This window comes from Microchirus variegatus (genome assembly GCF_963457635.1).
Source record: "Microchirus variegatus genome assembly, chromosome: 2".
In the NCBI taxonomy this organism is placed as follows: Eukaryota; Metazoa; Chordata; class Actinopteri; order Pleuronectiformes; family Soleidae; genus Microchirus; species Microchirus variegatus.
In genome coordinates this window covers 24,245,640-24,264,943 of record NC_139803.1, presented here as the reverse complement: position 1 = coordinate 24,264,943, position 19,304 = coordinate 24,245,640, and the positions used below count along the sequence as shown (strand labels likewise).

General features: G+C 40.7%; 1 protein-coding gene across 1 annotated transcript in view; it reads left to right on the top strand.

Annotated features, from left to right (window-relative positions):
- LOC310944998 (regulator of G-protein signaling 12-like) overlaps nucleotides 1-19,304 on the top strand; it is a gene marked incomplete at both ends in the record, with an annotated part of 40,222 nt that overhangs the window by 9,735 nt on the left and 11,183 nt on the right. The window contains 5 exons of the mRNA XM_083910878.1: nucleotides 13,258-13,279; nucleotides 15,852-16,021; nucleotides 17,057-17,149; nucleotides 17,522-17,665; nucleotides 19,085-19,267. Of these exons, the coding sequence (XP_083767004.1) occupies nucleotides 13,258-13,279; nucleotides 15,852-16,021; nucleotides 17,057-17,149; nucleotides 17,522-17,665; nucleotides 19,085-19,267 (612 nt within the window). The remainder of the gene's footprint in view (nucleotides 1-13,257; nucleotides 13,280-15,851; nucleotides 16,022-17,056; nucleotides 17,150-17,521; nucleotides 17,666-19,084; nucleotides 19,268-19,304) is intronic.

The window sequence follows — 19,304 nt, the reverse complement described above, 5'->3', positions numbered from 1 at the left end:
ATCAATATCTGGCTGCTTGCTGATTTTAAATTAGACCTTATACTACAAGGGGTTTGTGTAGTGACCCAGGATTATTCTTGTGAACTGCATTAAGTCTTTGAATGAAGTGCACGCTGTTGCGCTCGCCAACAGCGCTGACCCTTTTTCACAATCAGTTTTTGGAAGTATGATTCACTATGAGAAAAGATCGAAGGCTGCTGTCCGATCGAATAAAATCCTCCACGAGTCTTCAACAGCAGTGTATCTGAGGTGATCATGTTACAGCAAGTTTAGTTTGAACTTGAAATGGTTGCCTGGGGTTTCACCCTACCTGCCGACTTTGTGCAGACATGTCCTGGCTCTGATTCACTGTTCTTATTATTCACATATCTTTTTGGTAAAATACAATTTGTCCTTTTATGACGCATGATGACAACATGATCTTTGTCACTTTTGCATAATGTGTTGCTATGTAGCTATGATTGATAATTGAAACGGTCGCTAAAATTACCTACATCATATCTTTGAAGTTTCTATTATGAATGAGGGTGTAATGTTTAGAGGGAATTAATCAGAATAGTAAGTTTTGCGGATCAGTATTAGCGGCAGAAGCACACGACGCACTTAACACTGACATCACATGGCCTGTTCTGTAGTGTGGGTGGACAGCGCTCACGAAATGTGTCCTTAGGCTAGCATTATAGGACACAAAGACTCGGCAGCCTGACATTTTCCAAATGTCTCCAGCTCTATGATTCCTTTTCTTCTTCTCTTCCTCCTGTGAAATGCTTTATTGCAAATACTTTTTAAACCCACAACTGGAAAAAACAGTGCATTAACGCAATGAAACTTAGTATTTAAGTGTAAGTTATTTAACTGTCCAGCTGCTGCTCACTGCATGAATATGCAACAGTCAATATCCAGATGACCAGATGTGGCTGTGGTTGCTGAATTTGCTGTTTTAACCGAGCTGTAACCATGGAAAATACCTGCTGCTTCTCCATCTTTGAACAGAGATGCACTGCAGCTCCACTCTCACATGAACTCTGCGACTTTCGTGAAACATCTCTCGAGACACACAGTTCTTCGTCATCCCCTGTCAATTGCTTGTATGAAAAGATGTCTCAATCAGGATGGATTTGATGCACAGATTCTGGAAATGATTCATTGCCCACTCACTGTTTACCTTCCTCAACTGACCTATTATTACATTTCTCTTCCTCATTGAAAGGGGCTCTAGTGCAAAGGGTGTGGAGGTTACTCAACAAGGAATGGTTCTAGAACTGCCAAAGTTTTTTTTATCACTTCCCTCCCTAGTAACAGTTTAGACATGTCTGGGGTACAGACATCATTTTCTCATGTGCAACTCTTTACCCCACACCTGTAGCTCAGACACTACGTTTTATTCATGCATGAGACAAGACAGCCTGGAAAGGATTGCAGGACAGCTCAGAGCTGAGCATGGTTGGTATCGTTTTGGCCTTGTGTTTGAGCAAGATGCTGGAGAATCAGGCCAAGGTCTGATCTACTCCATGCTTTGGAATCAACAAATGGTTGGGGCAAGCAAGTTACCCCCAGTGATGTCATGAGGCTTGACACTCACATTTCCACATGAAATCTTACTAAATGTATTTCATAATCCTGCGTACAGCACACAGAGATTTTATATTTTTGTAAATAATTCTGCTTTTGCCTCGGGTTAAGTGAACAAATTTGTTTCTTTTCCAGAGGCAGTAAATGAAAAGGTTGCACTGAAATGCAAATGATATAGTGCTAGACAACTTTAAGTGGAGTATTTTAGGAGGGTTTTTGCCTGTATTCAAGTCATCGCACACCTAAAATCTGAAGTTGCAGTGCGAGCACTGCCATGGTTTTGATTCGAACCCAAAGCTATCTTCACCATTTCCCCTGTTCCATTCCACTAGCTGATGTTCTCTTCATGACCAAAAAGACCACAGACAGGTCAGCAGGACTAAGGGAGTAAACAATTATGGCACTTCCTTGTCACTGGAAATGTACCGTATATTGTCTTGCTCACTCCCAGGAAACTGAATATCTTAGATATATTTTTCTTATCATCGTCCAAACCAATGCACCCAAGCACTCAGTCTTTCCAAAACATTGTACAATAAGCCTTCGTGTATTGGAAAACTGGGGGAGGGGGTGGGGGGGGCTCACAGTGGTAATTATAGGTGTCAGATTTCAGGTTGGAAAGTCCATTTCTGGTGTTTTTTTATAGAAGACAAGGAGAGCAGTAGCAGGGTGTGGTGCATCTTATGTGGTTTAACCACCTAAAGCCCTCCAGGTTCATCTGAGCGCAGCCCCTTCTGTTCGATAATAAATGGAGATGGGAGGGGTCTTGCTTGACCACTAGTTCTAGTTTCTCTGTCTTTAGTTATTCTATTTTGGTGGGATTCTGCCGTGCCCTGTAACCAACCCACCAGTGGCATTCCAATATGAAACACAACAAAGGCAGTTAATGTCATGTTTTTATGCATTGCTTTCTATGCTTCACATTTGTGGTGAGTGAGTCAGATGCAGTGAGTTGAACAAGTTCAAACAGAGATAAGTTAAGTTGGGAAAGAGAAAATCTGATATTGTTTAAAGGGCCTCGTTTCTGATGCTGTGAGAAGTAGGGCAACAAAAAGAAGGGGAATGAGGTAAACACACTAGCACACCCTGTTTTATCAGCAGCAAGTGGTGAACCCACACACCGACAGCACTGAGGAAATCATCATGCCATATTAATCCAGTCAGGAGCCGAGCCGTACCCATCTGCTGTGGTTTACTGGTTCGAGTTGGGGAAGAGGCAGTAGATTACTGCTGATCATAGGGATTAAGAGATGAAACGCATTTTGGGGATGGCCTCTGTTTGCATGCAAATCACTCGTGTCTTCAAAGACATTGAGAGCAACTCATTTGTTTACTAAGTGGATTACATTTAAAAGCCACCTCAGCCCCTAAAACTGGACTCCTTACTGGGCTCATGACCTGTGGCCAGACGTGTGTCCAGTCCACCCAACATCATTATAATGTCTGGATTCTTATCTGTCGTTAAAGAGGAAAACAACTTTATAAATACATTAAACTTCAACTTAATTCAATCACAGCTATTCTTCTTAGGACAAATGCCATTCATTTGGACAGCAAACAAAACATTAATCCGAACATAAACCATGACTAGTTATTGCCGAACCCCAACCTTAACCTACCCATAAGTAGAGTTCTGACAAGGTCTGTGTTTATGCCAAGAAAGGTCCTAAAGAGGTAATAAATATAAGTATCCACACACACACACAATGAGTTTCAGATTGGAATGTATACCTGTCAAAATTATCTGGAGGTATTTTTGTAAAATCTCTTCATTTGAAATTATACAAGTGACTCACACCTGGTGTTAATATCCACCCTGGGTGATGATCCAAATTAAATCTTCATAGTTCCAGGCACATGTGTGCACCTTTATAGACGGATTAAGGACACGGTGATCATGGTCTTTGAGCAGTGTGATATTGGAAGGCTGCCTTCTCCGCTGATGTCTCTGGCCCACTGCTGTTTATTAAGGAACCGATTTTTTTTGAACATGAAGTTTTCTTTTACTTTGTTTACCATAGATAGATTTATGAAAAAGCTGTGGAGGACCTGTGCACAGCATATTGATTCCCTCAGCCTCTCCATGCACCATTCACTCTTTATCTTTGTTGTGTGTGTTGTTGGTTTTTTAATAAAAAAAACAAAAAAACATTCAGTCTTTCATACTCAGTCTGGTTATAAACAGTGCTGCTTTGTCCGTTTAATCAGACATCAGCTGCTTTCAGTTATTTCTTGAAAAATGTCCAGAAGAAGAAGTGTAACCCTGAGTAGATGTACGTAAGAATGCAAATTTCACTCTGTGTTATGGAACTTTTTCCCATCTGTACCCTAGTCAGATTTCCAGAAAGTGAACCCATGTGAGAATTCAGTTGAACAATCTCAGAGTGAACAGCGAGTGAGTGTCCCGACTCCTGCATGCTCAACCCAGTCATCAGTCTCCTACTGTGAGCTTCATATGTCAACAGCATCAATTTCCAGACCCAAATTTGCAACAATTTCTGGAGTAAATGCAAAGAACTTTGTTTTGTTTTTTCACTGAAACTTGGGAAGAACGGGTCTTTTTTGCATAATCTAGAGCAACAATTGTTCTATATGTCTTAAATGTCTTGATTTGGTTTCACCAACACCATTGCATTTAGCCTGATAAAACACTGCCTTTGATTTCTGAACATAATTTAGATAGTTCATATTGTTTATAATGTCTGGTCCCCTACCACCACATAAGCATGCTGACCTCATCAGATCCTTGTTAATATGATAAAGTGTCTGGCATATTTGTGGTGACAAACAAGATTCCCCTTAATAAAAACACTGAATTCCACTTGTAACACAAGTCTGTCTGTCTGCTATCTTCATTTATGGCATGAGCAGTTTCCCAATTCTCTGAATCAGTCTGTTCCTCTCCGTCTTGCTTTCCCCGGTTGGGAATGAAATGCCTCTTCCATCTTATCAGTCACCGCGCCCTCTCTCCCTCCCTCAAAAGGAAGTTGCGTCCATGCAAAGCTCTTCCTTGATGTTATTTTCGGGGGAATAGTTTGTTTTCTGCCGCAGATAGCAGGTCTAGATTATTTGCAGACTTTGGTCGAGATTGCCTGGTGGTGAGCTTGACATGCAATTAGTTAGGTCTTGTGACAAGCTGTGCTCATTGTCCCTGTGTAGCCTGTTTCACAAATTGATTAAATCAAGTGCAGGCTCGGAGCACACGTGAATCCTTTTGACTTTGTGGCAACAACAACAAAAAAATCCTGAAGCGATCTTGTTTGAAAAGTTCTGACATGCTTTGCTCTTGCTGTGTGCTCACCTTGCTGCACTGCACTCTCTGCCTCGGGGGCGAAAAGGGCAAAAAGAAAACCTGACTCTTCTTGGCTCTGTCATTTGTTGACCAGTTATGGATGACTCGGATCAGCATCACAAACGGTTTCTAATTTCTGCATGACTGAATTTATATGCACATGAAACCTTGCTCATGACACATTTTCACACTTCAGTCTAAGCATTAAGTATACAATCAGTGCATTTTTTAAAGGAACAATTTGTGCTGACAGGAAACGATACAACGATACACCAGACCATGACTTTGGCACGCTACGGCTAATTTAAATTTGCGAAGAGAAAAAAAATTGTCTGAGATTTAGTGCTTGAATATAGTCTAAATTTTTCCAACTGTACATACCTTGTCTGGTTCTTTTGTGTTTTCTGTTGTGAAACAATATTACAAACAAATCTCCTTTTGTGCTCATTGGATTGTTTAAGGCCAAATTCAGACACACATAACCTCTTCAGGAAACATGGAGTTATCTAATCCATCTCAGGATGCTCAATTTGTTTCCTGCAGTATAGGTCATAAACCCCGCATCCATCAGAACAGAAATCTCTATCACTTTCGGAATATTTACAAAACTGTATCGTGACAAATATAAATGTAGGCTGCCACAGTAAAGGGAAACAAACAACAGCAACAGTGAACATGAACATTCTACCATCTAATTTGCCTATACCAGTGTGTGAAGTATACTTTATGTGAGGAAGAGGGGAATGATGAGAGAGCAAATTATCTTATTGGGAATAAAACTGCCTCCTTTAAAAAGTCTGACTGTGTTACCTCGAGAGCTCAGTATTTTCTCAGTACCTATACCTTGATATAAAAAGTTTGAGAACCATTGATCTAATGCAAGGATGAGAATTGTTTTTTAACATTTATAATTTCTCATTTTCAATTGGAAAAGAACATGGAACAATTGAATTGCAGCAGTTGCAGATTGCGTCGGTTCAAATTTCATTTTGAAAAGGATTAATTGTACATGTGTGAATGTAAATGATTCACCAGAGACTTTCCTGCCTGCGCTCTGCTGTAATCTCCGATTAATGAGAAACTCGGGATGATCCACAGCAAGACCATTAAGGCCTTGGATGAAACAGCCAGTGTGTTTACATGCATGTTGAAAGTCAGATTTTAGTCTGACTAAAACGATAGTTTGATTTTCAGAGTGTCATGTAAACACTTTAGTTTTTGATAATTAATTCCAAAGTCCAATTATTCCTGAATTATATGCCTAAATGCGTTCTGCCCGTGCACTAAAAATTCGAGACGACGTTTAATTAACCTGCAGTAATGTTGTCGGAAAAGAAGCAGGAGCCAAAGCTGTGGAGAAGACTCACTTATGGCTCTGTTTGCTGTTTGTTTGTCTGTGATGTAAAATGTCAGAAGGAAACTGATTAAATACCACCTATGGAGGCAGAGTTAGACATAATCCTGTGCTTATACGGTATACAGTACTATTGCCTAACCCTGCAGTGCAACATTGTTTAACTGTAATTGTATGTTTTCATTGCCAGTAGACAAACCTGAGTCCATTTGAAGACCTTTTCACTCCATCCTTCCTCACGCCACTTCTTAGTCATGTTTTTTATTTACATGAACGCACACATCGCCCGAGGGCATCGAGGTGTCGCCTGCGATTGCTCCCTCCAAACATCAAATTTGCAAAGGGAGAAACCATGTAAAGATCCAATTAAAGTGGAGAAATCTACCATGAAAAACAGCCAGTTAATAAACACACTGAATCACATCCATTATTTATGGCAGACTTTAGTTCCAAAGAATGCTAGCTCGTTCGCCACTGGAAAACCTCAGAATGAGCCGCACCGTGCTTCAACAACAATAGTTTCTCAAAAACAGTCAGTAATGCTGATTGTAGAGATTTGTAAGATATGTGGAGGCACAGAAAATCACTGGAGACGAGGAGTAATGCCAAAATTAAAACTTTTTTTTTTTATTATTAAATACGAGCTAAATTGTTCGCAGAAAACTCCAATTGTCACAATTACTGTTGGGGGGGGGGCCACAAAAACGGTGCTCTGTGAAGCTCGATGTTCAGCTCTTAGCCGACCAAACTTTTATTTTGATTTAACAAACTTCATCTGGTTTCAATTTAAACCGACTGACCGAGTACTTTTTCTCTCGTTCAAGTGAAAAGAGCGAGAGTGGCCCAGCTGGAAACAAAAGAGGGGGGAAAGGCCAGTATGGTTTTGACATAGAGAGTGTGTGTGTGTGTTTTTTGTGGAAAGCAGAATCGGGGGGTTGATTCATCCGATCCCTTCATGCCACTGTGGCATAGGCTGTATGTATTGTCGGGTGGGTTGCCATGGCAACAACTGCAGAGTAAGGAAATCTTCCTTTCCTCCTTCAAACCCTACGTTCTTCTTCTCCTCCGCTTCTTCTTCCTTTTTGTCCAGTACCATGTCAAACTGCTTCCTTCTCCCTCCCTCGCCTTCCCCCTTTCTGACTTGTACAGACATGGTTTTCTGAGTTTTGGGTGGGGAATGTTCAGGTATGCATTTTGCACACACACACACATTCACAGGCTGTGGGCTGCTGGTGTAGCAGACCGGGGAACAATGAGTCTCAAAAAGAGACTATCCTTCAAGAGGACCTGGAACTTCGGCACTGTAAGTAAACTGTAGTTTGCTGACGAGCCTCCTCGTCCTCCTTTGTATGAAGCAGGGAGACTCTTAACTTTTGTGAAGTCAGCTCTTTTTCCTCATTAATTTCCCTCTTTGTCACTCGTGTCTCTCTCTCTCTCTGTCTACTGCTCAAAACAGCTGTTTGAAGCTGCACGGACTTGTGGCTGTTTCTTTGCGTGGTGCTAGAATCGGCCGAGACTTGAGTTTTGAAGAGGCTTTTAAAAAAAAAACAAGCCCAAAAGTTGATATAACTCACTTTCAAAACACCAGATATTCAGTCTGATACAGGAGTGAATGAGTCACATTAACATGCGTGTGAACACTGCTTAAAGAAACTTTAAATCTTGTTCAGCTTAATTGTTCAACCGCCACAGTGCACCCGAGCTGAATAAACAGTCGGTATTTAGCCACATTTTTATAAATGCCAATTGTTGATCATATTTGCACGGAGATAAAGTTAAATACGTTAGACCTAGAAGTCTCCATTAGGATTGGGTGAGTTCAAACACATGTAGAATTTACTAGGAGCAATTTGGTTGGACCGAAGCAAATCAGGCAACTGTCCAATCAAAACTAGAGTCTCCAACCCTAGCTTTCACACCTGCTGAGTGTGTTTTAGTCGCAACGTCTCACTCCAGAACGCACACATAAATCTGTCACCGCGATCATCTACGTTCCTTTAGCATGTGGTGTCTCGAGATGCCAGACTGAACAGCGATGGGCGGCTGTTTTTCACCTGGAAATTCGGCTTGTTTTCAGAGCCAGGGAAGTCACCATGAATTTAATTGCAATTTCATCGGTTTGCTTCGCAATGACTGAACATGGGCATCTCTCAGAAGGATATTCACAATCATGTAACCTTGTGTGAAAGGGGATCAAAGACAGCATGTGGTACTACAGAACCACCCACACTGGACCAGCTTGTCACCAGAGGTGCCAACAGAGGGAGAAGTGCTCTTGTGCCGAGGTCATCACTTCAGTCTCATTGTAGGGGACTTGTGGTCAAGGAAGCAATAACGAGTTGACAAACACAGCGGTGTGTGTGGTCTAACCTCTGCAGCCTCGTGTCTACACGTGCATACACACCACAACCACCCTCCATGTTTCCCAGCTTGACCAGGTCAACATTCAGTGTGCTTTAAGTGTGATGTCAGCTGATCTACACATTATTAACCAACATTTTTATAATGGAGGTCTTATAAAGCGCCACAGTCAAGCATGTTTGTTTTCCCATCCTCTACAATCAAATTATCTTCTAGTTTTTCAGTTTTATGTCTGAATATGATTGGGTTATAATCTGTTATTGGGATTTGAACACGTCTCATTGTGCTCTGGAGAAATAACCGGCATTTCGCAATTCCCTCGTATTATCTGTTAATGGATAAAAGTTAAAATAAAAATAATGGAATCCAAAGAAATCTCTTGAATAATGTGACACATACTCAGAAGAAGCTTGCGCAACTAATGGCCTATTCATCATCGACGTAATGCTCCTGTGACATAGGCTTGGGTTAAAGATATGACGTGTGTCATGATAGTGTTCAGTGGGTTATTGTAATTATTTCCCTCTTAATGTATGTGTCACTGATAAGATGGATGTTTCCCTCCTACAAGTAGATATTAATCATAATTCATCACCCAAGCAGACAATGTGTCCACATGAAGGCTCTAGAATAAGTATTGACGCTGATGAATGAATATGCTGGTTCAGAATTTCATAGTTTCAGCCTTTTGTTTGTTCAAAACCAATATATGTGTCACACTGTGACAACGTCTGTCTTGTTCTTTATTATGAACCACAGTCATAACACTCTATATATTTAACATTGGAGGTTTCACTGTTTTTAGATCCAAAGGACCAGACAGATGGAGTGGGTGTTCTCTCTTTTCTTTTTCCTCTGTTTCAGCTTCATGTTGGTCCTCATGCTACCCACCCATGATTACTGTGCCACCACAGAGGGGCTGGCATTTGGGTGTTGACCAGTGTTGGGCAAGTTACATCCAAAATATAATACATTATATATTACTAGTTACTGTCATTTGAAAGTAATTAGTTACATTACAATATTACTATCTCTGAATTGTAATGCGTTACACTACTTGTGTATTACTTTTGAGTTACTTTCAACAAAATAGCCACAGAAATATATGACTAAGCATTTAAAAATGCTAAACTGCAGATTGTTATAGCTGATTATTTACATTCAGTGGAGGATGATGTAACATAATGACTGTGTAGGCCCCTAAAGCTACTAATAACTTAATATAATAGGCACAGTAAAGGCTCATGGCACAATACAATGAGTAACAATGACAGTTAGAATCATATAAGCAGACAAATGATCAAAGTCTGTAAGTTATGATGGAGATGCTGCAAATATTTAAAGTCCTGGCCTATTCATATGAAACAAAATAGAGTTAGAGCCCACTATAACATAGCCTATAGCCTTATAATATGACAAACACACAATCTCTTTTTCTTTTAGTTTATATTGTTTTATTCTCTTTTAATTCAAGCTTACAGAACAAAGATGCCATGCACTGAATGGACACAACTTCTGTTTTATGAGTCCAACAAACATTAACATGTAATCTAAACATAGACTACAACGGCTACTAGCCTTCTTTCGTGCCAAGGTATCTGCATCAATCCAGTGCACGGTGACCCCCATAAAACTTTTGTTGTTGGCACTCCATATGTCTGCTGTTGTTGACACATACTGCTGGGCTTCGAGTATTTTCTTCAGCTCCTTCTCCATGACAGCATATGCCTTGTCCAAATCTTTGGCGAATGTTTTTCTGTCAGGCAGTACATGCTGAAAAATTAAGAAGATAGCTAGATGTTAAACTCATGCTGTTTTTAAATTGGTCAGACTATATTCGCATAGCATATAAATAAAAATAAATTAAAAAAAATAAAAAACATGAGAGATTCACTTCTCCTCAACAGCACGGACTCGCTATTTAGGTTGTTATTTAAAATGATAACAAGGTAGATACATGGCCGCATGGCCCACTCTCTATGACAACGTTAGCTTACCTTGTCGTTGCTGCTCACGGGGATTTTGCTGACAAGCTTTCTGAACGCTGGCGATTCTACCGTTGATAGGGAGTGCATGTCTTCCACAATAAATTCTGCCACCAGTCTCCTCACTTCTCTGGCTTCAACCATGGCAGACCGAGAGAAACTTAACTTTTGTTGCTTTGTCTGTCCCGTATGTTCGTCCTCTTTTTTCTTTCTCTTCTCCGCAGGTTCATCCCTCTCTTCCAGCTTAGTGTTAGCGTGGCACCGGTCCAGGTGTTTCTTTAAGTTACTGGTGCTATTTTTTGACGTCGAGAGTTCCCTCGGTGTCGCACACAGGTTGCATTTTACAATGATGTTCTTCTCCTTCTCTTTGAGGAACTGAAAATAATGGGCGAATGTCCATCGCGCAAACGTAGAGTCCGGCTGCGCCGTGTCTGTTGTCATCATCAGCCTCAACAGGAGAGAAAAAAACAACAACAGGAAATCGCGCTTGCTCCCGAGTCCCGGCTTTTTTCTGTTGTCGGGATGTCTCGCGGTGTTGGTGAATTATTTAAAAAACAACAGCTAAACGGGTTAAAATGCGTTGTAACGCGCGTTACTTAGATTGTAACGAGTAAAATATTACCGAAAATGTATTAGTAATGCGTTATATTACTGCGTTACAGCAAATAGTAATACATTACTGTAATTGCGTTACTTTTGTAACGCGTTACCCCCAACACTGGTGTTGACTATATGGAGCTGGACTCGGCAGCGGCCTGGGTTGTAAAGAGGCTGTGACAGACAATTAGTGGTTTAGTGGTCTATGTCTGATAGAGCCCTTACATGTGGTCACTCCCAAAATGGAACAAAGCGTCACGTCAGTGCACATGACGGCGACTTCACCCCCCTTGCCTTCACATGGTCTGGTCCGCAATATGTCCGGACTTGTTCTGAAGCTGATTGATCAAATCTGAAAGTGATTATTAACTTGGAACCTACAATTAAAACTGATACAGTCTGGAAAAAGAATCAACATCTTGATGTTTCCCACATTCAGATCTACTCTGTTCAAACCTGGCATTGACATCCATCTTGAGTGATCCAGTCTCATTCAGACCAAGCAAAATACAGGTCTGATCACCAAAACCACATTCTGAGGTAGTTTGAGGTCATTTCTGGGCTGCATGAATGCAATCCATCCTCATGCTGGAGTAGATGGCCTCCACAGTTTTTATACATTAATTTATTTAAGCCACCACCACAACCCGCCTTTTATTCTCACATACAAGCACGATATTTGGGCCATTTATTTGACAATAGAAAGGATTTGGAGAATTGTGATACCCCTAGTGGAGATGCAGTGAATAAAGACTGGACGCACCCAGGACGCATTTTAATGCCAGATGTGAACAGTTATACTTAACTCTGTCAGCATGTGATTGGAGCACTTATTTTACGTTACAGCAGCATGAGTAGAGCTTTGGTGTACTGGAGCTTCTCACAGACAAAAAATATAAACACGTCGACATCAGAGTCAACTGTACAGACCAGAACACCTGTCCAGTACATACTCAATTTAATTTAACTGTTTTTATATATTGTGCTATTTAGTTACTTGTTATTACTTTTCTAAGCGGTGCAAGTTTAGTTTCGCATGCATCCATGCAATTGGATCAATGAGGATGGAGGTTAATACCAGGTCTCAATGGCGCCTTAGCTTCAGTCCTTTGTGTTATGATACTGCAGTTCTGCTATCCATTATCATGCAATAAAGCGCAACCTGCATGTACTGCTCACACCATAGCTCATTGTCTGGCAGTAGGAGCCTTTTTAGATTTATTATCATCAGCCCTGAATATTCACACCTTGAAGTGGCAGCTCAGAAAACACTTCTCTGGAAATAGTCTCCCCTTTTCAGAGGCATCCTCCAACGCACAGATTTGTAGTGTTCTTGGACCAAACCCCAAGAAGCGCTTTCATATCCTCCAAAGCTTTTCAAATGAACTGTATTTATGATAACCACATCACAGTTGGGGCATTAAATCTCTCTATCGGCCTAACCCAAATTTTGCTAACAGGCTTTACAGAAGCCCAGTGCAGAGGCAGTGATTGCCAGCTGAATCGTAAGTAATTGCTTGCCGAGCCATCATGAGATCAGCCATGTGTGGTGTTTTATTGAGCTTCTTTATTAAGCTATAATTACACCCAATTATGGAAAGTTGTCACCGTGAAATGTCCGTGCACACTAAGTTTGCTTTTACTGTTTGCCTGTTATTCAGGAACTTCTGCACACGCATGAGCTACCCATCCCCTGCATTAGCAAGTGAAAAGAAGGGCCATTACGGCCAGTGATGGCCTCTCAAGTAGCTCGGTCCTGATGAGCTCTGATCTTTTGTGTCTTCACTTAGCAGGAATGCACACACTCAGGGCTCTGACTACGTGTGAGGATAATATAAAATGAGGGGTGGGTCCTGTTGTGGAGGTGTGAACAGCTGTGTGGCAACGACCAGGGGTTCCACCCACTTACAAATGAATGTTTCCTCAAAGTGCTCACACACAACAGAGACTCACATTCAAAGACACACACACACCTCGGAGCTGTTGGTCAAATGTCTGCAGAGACTCTGCTATCAGCGCGGTCTCAAATCTCTTGTCTCAGCACAGGAGGTCATGAGAGCAGCGTCTCACTCATGTCTCTCTTTGTTTTCTTCCAGTCTGCTGCTTCTTCAGATGGCGGTGAGTACAATTCCTTTACTACTTTCAAACACTCTTCTTGGTATTTAAATCAGGAGAACTCAGTTTTATGCTGTGGACTTAAAGTCCAAAGTTTTTCCTTTTTTACTCACACATTAAAACTTTTGAACACTTGTCTAGCTCATAATGCTGTGTCCATTTTACCCTGTCTGCAGTTTTATTTCTCATTTTCTGCTGTACCCACAACAGAGGACTTAGTTGTTGCTCCATAAAAATGCTCTAATAAAAAGACTTTTAGTGGGGATGATGTATTCACTGCAGGCAGCATGCCTCATTAACAAAGGATGCTTGTTGAGCGCGTTTTGGGTCACAGTCTGTGCTAGCGAGCATGCTGTCTGCTCCTCCCTTTCATAGCAGATTTAATAACATTTACTAAGGGGCTGACCGAGACTGTGGGTGTGGAGCTTTGCTGCATTTCTTTACACTGTAAATGTGGATCAGATATGCGAGGCTGTTTGTTTTCTAAAGCTATTTCATTAAACTGAGCCTCGCGCAATATGGTGAACATAGATCTCAAATCCAGGCTTCCTAATAAATGAAAACAAGCACATTCAAATGTCTGCAAACTGTAGAAAGAAACTCAGTCATTTGAATTCTCGTTGTTGAAAAAAATACACAGATATTGTTCAAAAGTTTAATCTTTTTGTCCCCAAGGAACCAGCATTTTGCAAGCCCAAAATCCCAATTTTTTTCAACCAGTACAAAACTTTGGTAAAATGATGAGGTCATAGCCTTTTATACGTGTACACAGTGCACAAGCTTTATGTGCATGCTCCACATCGCCTCCTCCAATGTAGCGTATACAAACCAGACCTGATTTCTTGAAACTCTTTTGTCAGTTATTTTCTAGATCTCATGTTCCAACTTTGAAACACTTATTCATTGATTACTAAATGAATGGGCAACTATTAACTATTGTTTTTCCCAATAGTTTAAACATGCTATTAGCGTCTTAAATGTGAATATTTTCTGGTTTCTTTGTTCCATATAACAAAGAAATCCTTAAAACTGAATCATTTTGGTCTGTGGACAAAATGAGATATTTGTTTCCCAAACCTCGAAATGATGATATTTTTAAAAGTCTTGTTTTGTCCACAAACCAAAATAATTCCGTTGAAGTGATTTCTTTGTTTTATGGAGGGAAAACTATTCACATTTAAATAGCTGGGGGAAAAAAATCAATTCAGTTAACAATTAATAATCGATTCATTGCTGCAGTTAAACGTTAACCGCTTCACTTCACCGGGCTAACGTTTCTGCTCTACGCTGCAGAGATAAAGTCCGTCAACACCAGTTGTCCATGGCAACTGTTCCCCCTCTCCACAGAACGTCACAGCCACCATTTATCTGTAACCAAGTCTATTGTGATCCTTTTGTTTTGTTTATGCTCCCTTTGCTTGGTTGGGCCTGCAGCCCTAAAGCGGCCATCTGCCGCCATGATAGCAGGTATCACGTAAAAGGCCAGTGGTCTGCAGCTGACCACCAGCTCCTTGATTCTCACCCCATCTCCCTCCGTCCCTCCCTCCTCTCAATCAGCTGTCTCCCCTCTGATTCTTTTACACGTCTCCTTCTTTGTTCTGCTGCCTCTTTGCCCCTCTCTTATCACCAAAGAGGCGTCAGCTGTTTTTTTAAAAACTTTTTTTGAGGAAATGTGTTGTCCCTGTGCACTCTATACAGCTACATGACATGCATTATTATTTAATTAACTGTCTCAAAATGTGTAAAGTTTACACATTTTTGCATTAAAAAGCAAAAAGAAGTATTATTGGTTAAAATTTTTGCTGAAAAGATTACAGTGAGTTAAAAGTATAGTCAAATTAGCCCTAGAACCAGAATCTGGCAATATTTTTCGTGTATATACAGGACTGTGCAGACCACCATTAGATTTGTTTTAGCAATGCTATAACGACAGTAGAGGATAATTATTTCTATTTCACTTTACTGGAACACATCCAGAAAATATGTATCCAGTTTTTTTTTGTTTTTTTTAAAGAAAAAAACATTCAGAAAAAAACAAACCATCCTCTACAGGTGTTAAGTATTTAGCGTGATCTACCCTTACACTTGAACAATAACACAGCTCTGTTAATACTGGAGTGGAACCTTAATTAATGTTACTAGTGAATCTGCTGTACAAATTCAAGACATGCTTGGGCATTACATACACATGTTGCATGGGTTAAACTCATTGACAGCTCGCTTATATATAAGACCAGCTTTAAGTCGCATCACTTCATTCCAAATTCCAATGATCACAGAATTTGACAGACAGAAACAAACAACACTTTTGCACAGTACTGTCTGTCTGGTTCTTATATTTTCAGATTTTTGTGTGGGTCTTTTGAAGATGTGATAGTAGACTTTATTAGAGCTTAATTACATCACCTCTACTGAGTATCTGCTCAGAAATTTAGATGTATGAAGAAGCTTATTGAAATTCACAGAAATATGATTAAACGGTGCAAGAGGACAAACACAGGATGGTGGCTGTATACTTCCTCTGTCTGGAATTACCCTTTTGACACTCAAGTTCTTCTCTCCCCACCTCTTGCAGATTATAGTGGAGTTCAGTTGCAGGGATGCTGTAGCCAGAGCAGCCTGAACAGTAATGGCAGTCTTCCAGGAGTGGGCAGCCATCGAGGGGTTTCAGACCAGCGTGTGGCCAGCTGGGCTGCCTGCTTCGAGCGTCTCCTTCAGGATCCCGTGGGTGTGCGCTACTTCTCTGTAAGTTGATTGAACGTGTTCAGGTTTTTGTTACTTTAGCATTCAGAGTAAAACAGAGTGGGTCAGATTTTATCTTCTGCTCCTTGACTCATTGTTTCTTATTATTTGTTGCAAAAAGGAAAGGAAAATGAAATATATTGGAAGCACTACCAGCTTGATGAAGGGAAATAGACTCTGTAGTGTTTTACATTTGTTTTTTTTTTCTCATGCTGAGTTATAGAGTGGTCAGATGAAGTGGATAATGCATCCTGAGATCCATTATCTACATTCAAAGAAGTTTTAAGGATGCATGAGTCCACATTCCTGAGCATGCATGAATTACCGGGACACATTAGAAACTACCTTCTCAGCTCCTCAGCTGGCTTTTTTACTTCAATCGGTGCTCATATGTTAATGTATTTGTAACCACTGCCACAATACCAACACTGGTTATCACAAAACTTCTTTTTATACTGCTTAAAGTCAAAGTTCACTCGAGCTTCTATTGATTCTCTTAATGCTGTGTCATGTGCTGTGTCATGTTAGCACCATCAGCCCTAATCAATGAAATTATTTTCCTCCAGTAATTGCATTGCATAACTGTTTTTTGTTGTTACCATTTGCCGAACTTGCATGTTTAGTCATGCCTAACAGCAAAGTGGAGTTTTAAACGAGCACGAGTTTTGTGTAAGTTTGGAACCGACTCAAAATCACAGCGTGTTCTGTGCGCAGCTCAGTGAGCCCAGTCATCTCTCCGTAGCTCCCACATAAAAGATGCGTGTTGAATTTAGCCCACAACACCTTCAGATTGCCCAACGTTAAAGTTGTGGCGTCCCAGAATCAGCTCGCTCCACACCTTCCCTCAGCGCCGATCGGAGCCGCACTTGCCCACACCTTCCTGCGCCTACTCTCACACCACTTTTGGCCACAGCATAGAACACATGAACAATGTCTGTTCTCATTAGTGGTCTTAACAACAGTAACAGCACAGGGAAGGTAATAATAAAGTGGTTTGAGAGACTCACAGAATGTTTTTTTTACTGTTTGTTTCAACAGGAATTTCTCAAGAAAGAATTCAGTGAGGAAAATATCTTGTTCTGGCAGGCCTGTGAATTCTTCAGTCAGGTCCCTGCAGCTGATAAAAAGCAGGTAAGTGCATGGTGTGCAGTTACATGCTATATACAGGAGACAAGGTGTTTATATTGTCTCAAACCTAATATGTATATTGGTTTAATAACAGTTGTCTTGACACATACTCAAGATACCTGAAGGAATACAGAAACAAAGAATAAATGGATCGTTAAGTTATGTTTTTATACAACCCTGTTGCTAATCTCTGCTCCATCATATTTTTCATTTGGGTTCTGAACCCAGTGTTATATTATTGCACAGCAATGATGCCAGTAATTGGGTCAATCCATGCCAGAAGATGATGTTTATGCCCAATGAATTCTCAAAAAAAAAAACAAGATGGAACAAAACATGGCAATCTAATTTTCTGCATCATCAAACCCTCTGCAGCTTTCTCAGAGAGCAGGAGAGATCTACAACAGCTTTCTGTCCAGCAAGGCCACCATGCCGATCAATATCGACAGCCAAGCCCAGCTGGCTGACGACGTCCTCACCTCGCCACGTCCCGACATGTTCAAGACCCAGCAGCTACAGGTACAATCAGTTACTACATCCAGACTCTGTGTTGTTTGAAAATGCATAAAATCTGCTCCGGATATGGTCATCCACCATTTTTTGAGCCCTCAAGTGAATGCGTTTAAAACTGTCTGAAAACTCTGTGGCTGCATTCTAGCATCAACCGGCAAAAACAGAGACCCTTGAAACGATGACACAGTTACAAGGATTCGCCTCCTGATTGGTTCTTATCAGCTGCGAGTCGACTAAATCCATCAAAACTTATTTAGAGTTTCAGTCTTGTAAGAGAAACCTTGTCCCTATGTTTCCCCACTCCAGCTGCAGAGGAGAGAATCAACTTCCTGTTTACACTTCACTGGCATGCACATAGCAAGTGAACCTGAATGGTTATATACATTGTTAAGTACATTAGTATGGATGGTGATTATTCTGAAACTGAACTAAAAATCTTTAGGCTAACACTTAAATTGGTCAAAAATACTAAATAAGTAGCATTTTAAATGATAATGTAGTATGAAGTCTGAGATACTACAATGTGTTGTTTGATAATCAATAATGCAGTGATTCCACAGTCAATCCAATTATTCCCTCAGTTTTTATTAACTGTTGAGCTGTTCCATGTAAAAAAAAAAACTGCAAATCGGGACATTTTCATAGCTATTATCAGGAGACTTTCTGTAATGTGGGGTTGTCCTCTCATCTAGCCTTTAGTCACTTTGCACAAGCATATGGGGCTTTTTGGTGGCCATCTGGGTTTGTTTACGAAAGGGCTCTGAGGCTTTACCAGAGAGATAAACACAAACTGGCATACACCCACAGAGAATCTAGAGCATACTGTACACACTGACACATAGACATGCAGTCAAAGATCAGAATATTTTCTCGCATGAGCGTGGTGACATGGTAACTGTTATCTGTCATAACATCAACCAAATGTGAACACGTCATTTCTTTTGTCTTCTAATTTTTGACCCCTCCGATATTTTTTTCTACTGAAGAACTGTTATTTTTGTTATGTGTCATGATAATAGACGGTATTGAAGAAATTGATCTAGTCTTCTGATTTGCAAGGTGAATCCCAGGAGGTATGATAATGGCCACCAGGGGGGCGATTTTTCTGGCCAAAAAAAGAGTTCCATTTAAATGGGGGTATATAGGAACTTTTTTCTGAATTTACCCAAGGGTTTAATAGTCGCAGTTGCTTAGTTTTGTAAATAATGCTACCATATAGAGGGAAATAGTTGCTAACACTAGTTGCTAAAATATGCTAATATGAGTGGACACCAGTGTGATTGACAGCAGGCATTGTCCAAACTGTTATGGTTATGGAGTTTGTTTTGCAGCTGGAAGACGGCATCCATGTTTGTATGTGGTCTGTGTTCATCAGCATGGTTTTTTTGTGCTTAAAATGTCCTTCATCTTTCTCCACACCATTAGATCTTCAACCTGATGAAGTTTGACAGCTACTCCCGATTCCTTAAGTCCTCACTTTACCACGAGTGCGTGCGTGCTGAGGTGGACGGTCAGCCGTTGCCGGACCCCTACCAGATCCCCTGTAGCCCTGCACCATCCAAACACAGTGCGAGTTCTGACCGCTCCACCATTTCCACCCCGAAGAAGGTGCCACTACAGACTTGGCTGCTTTAAATGGATTGGT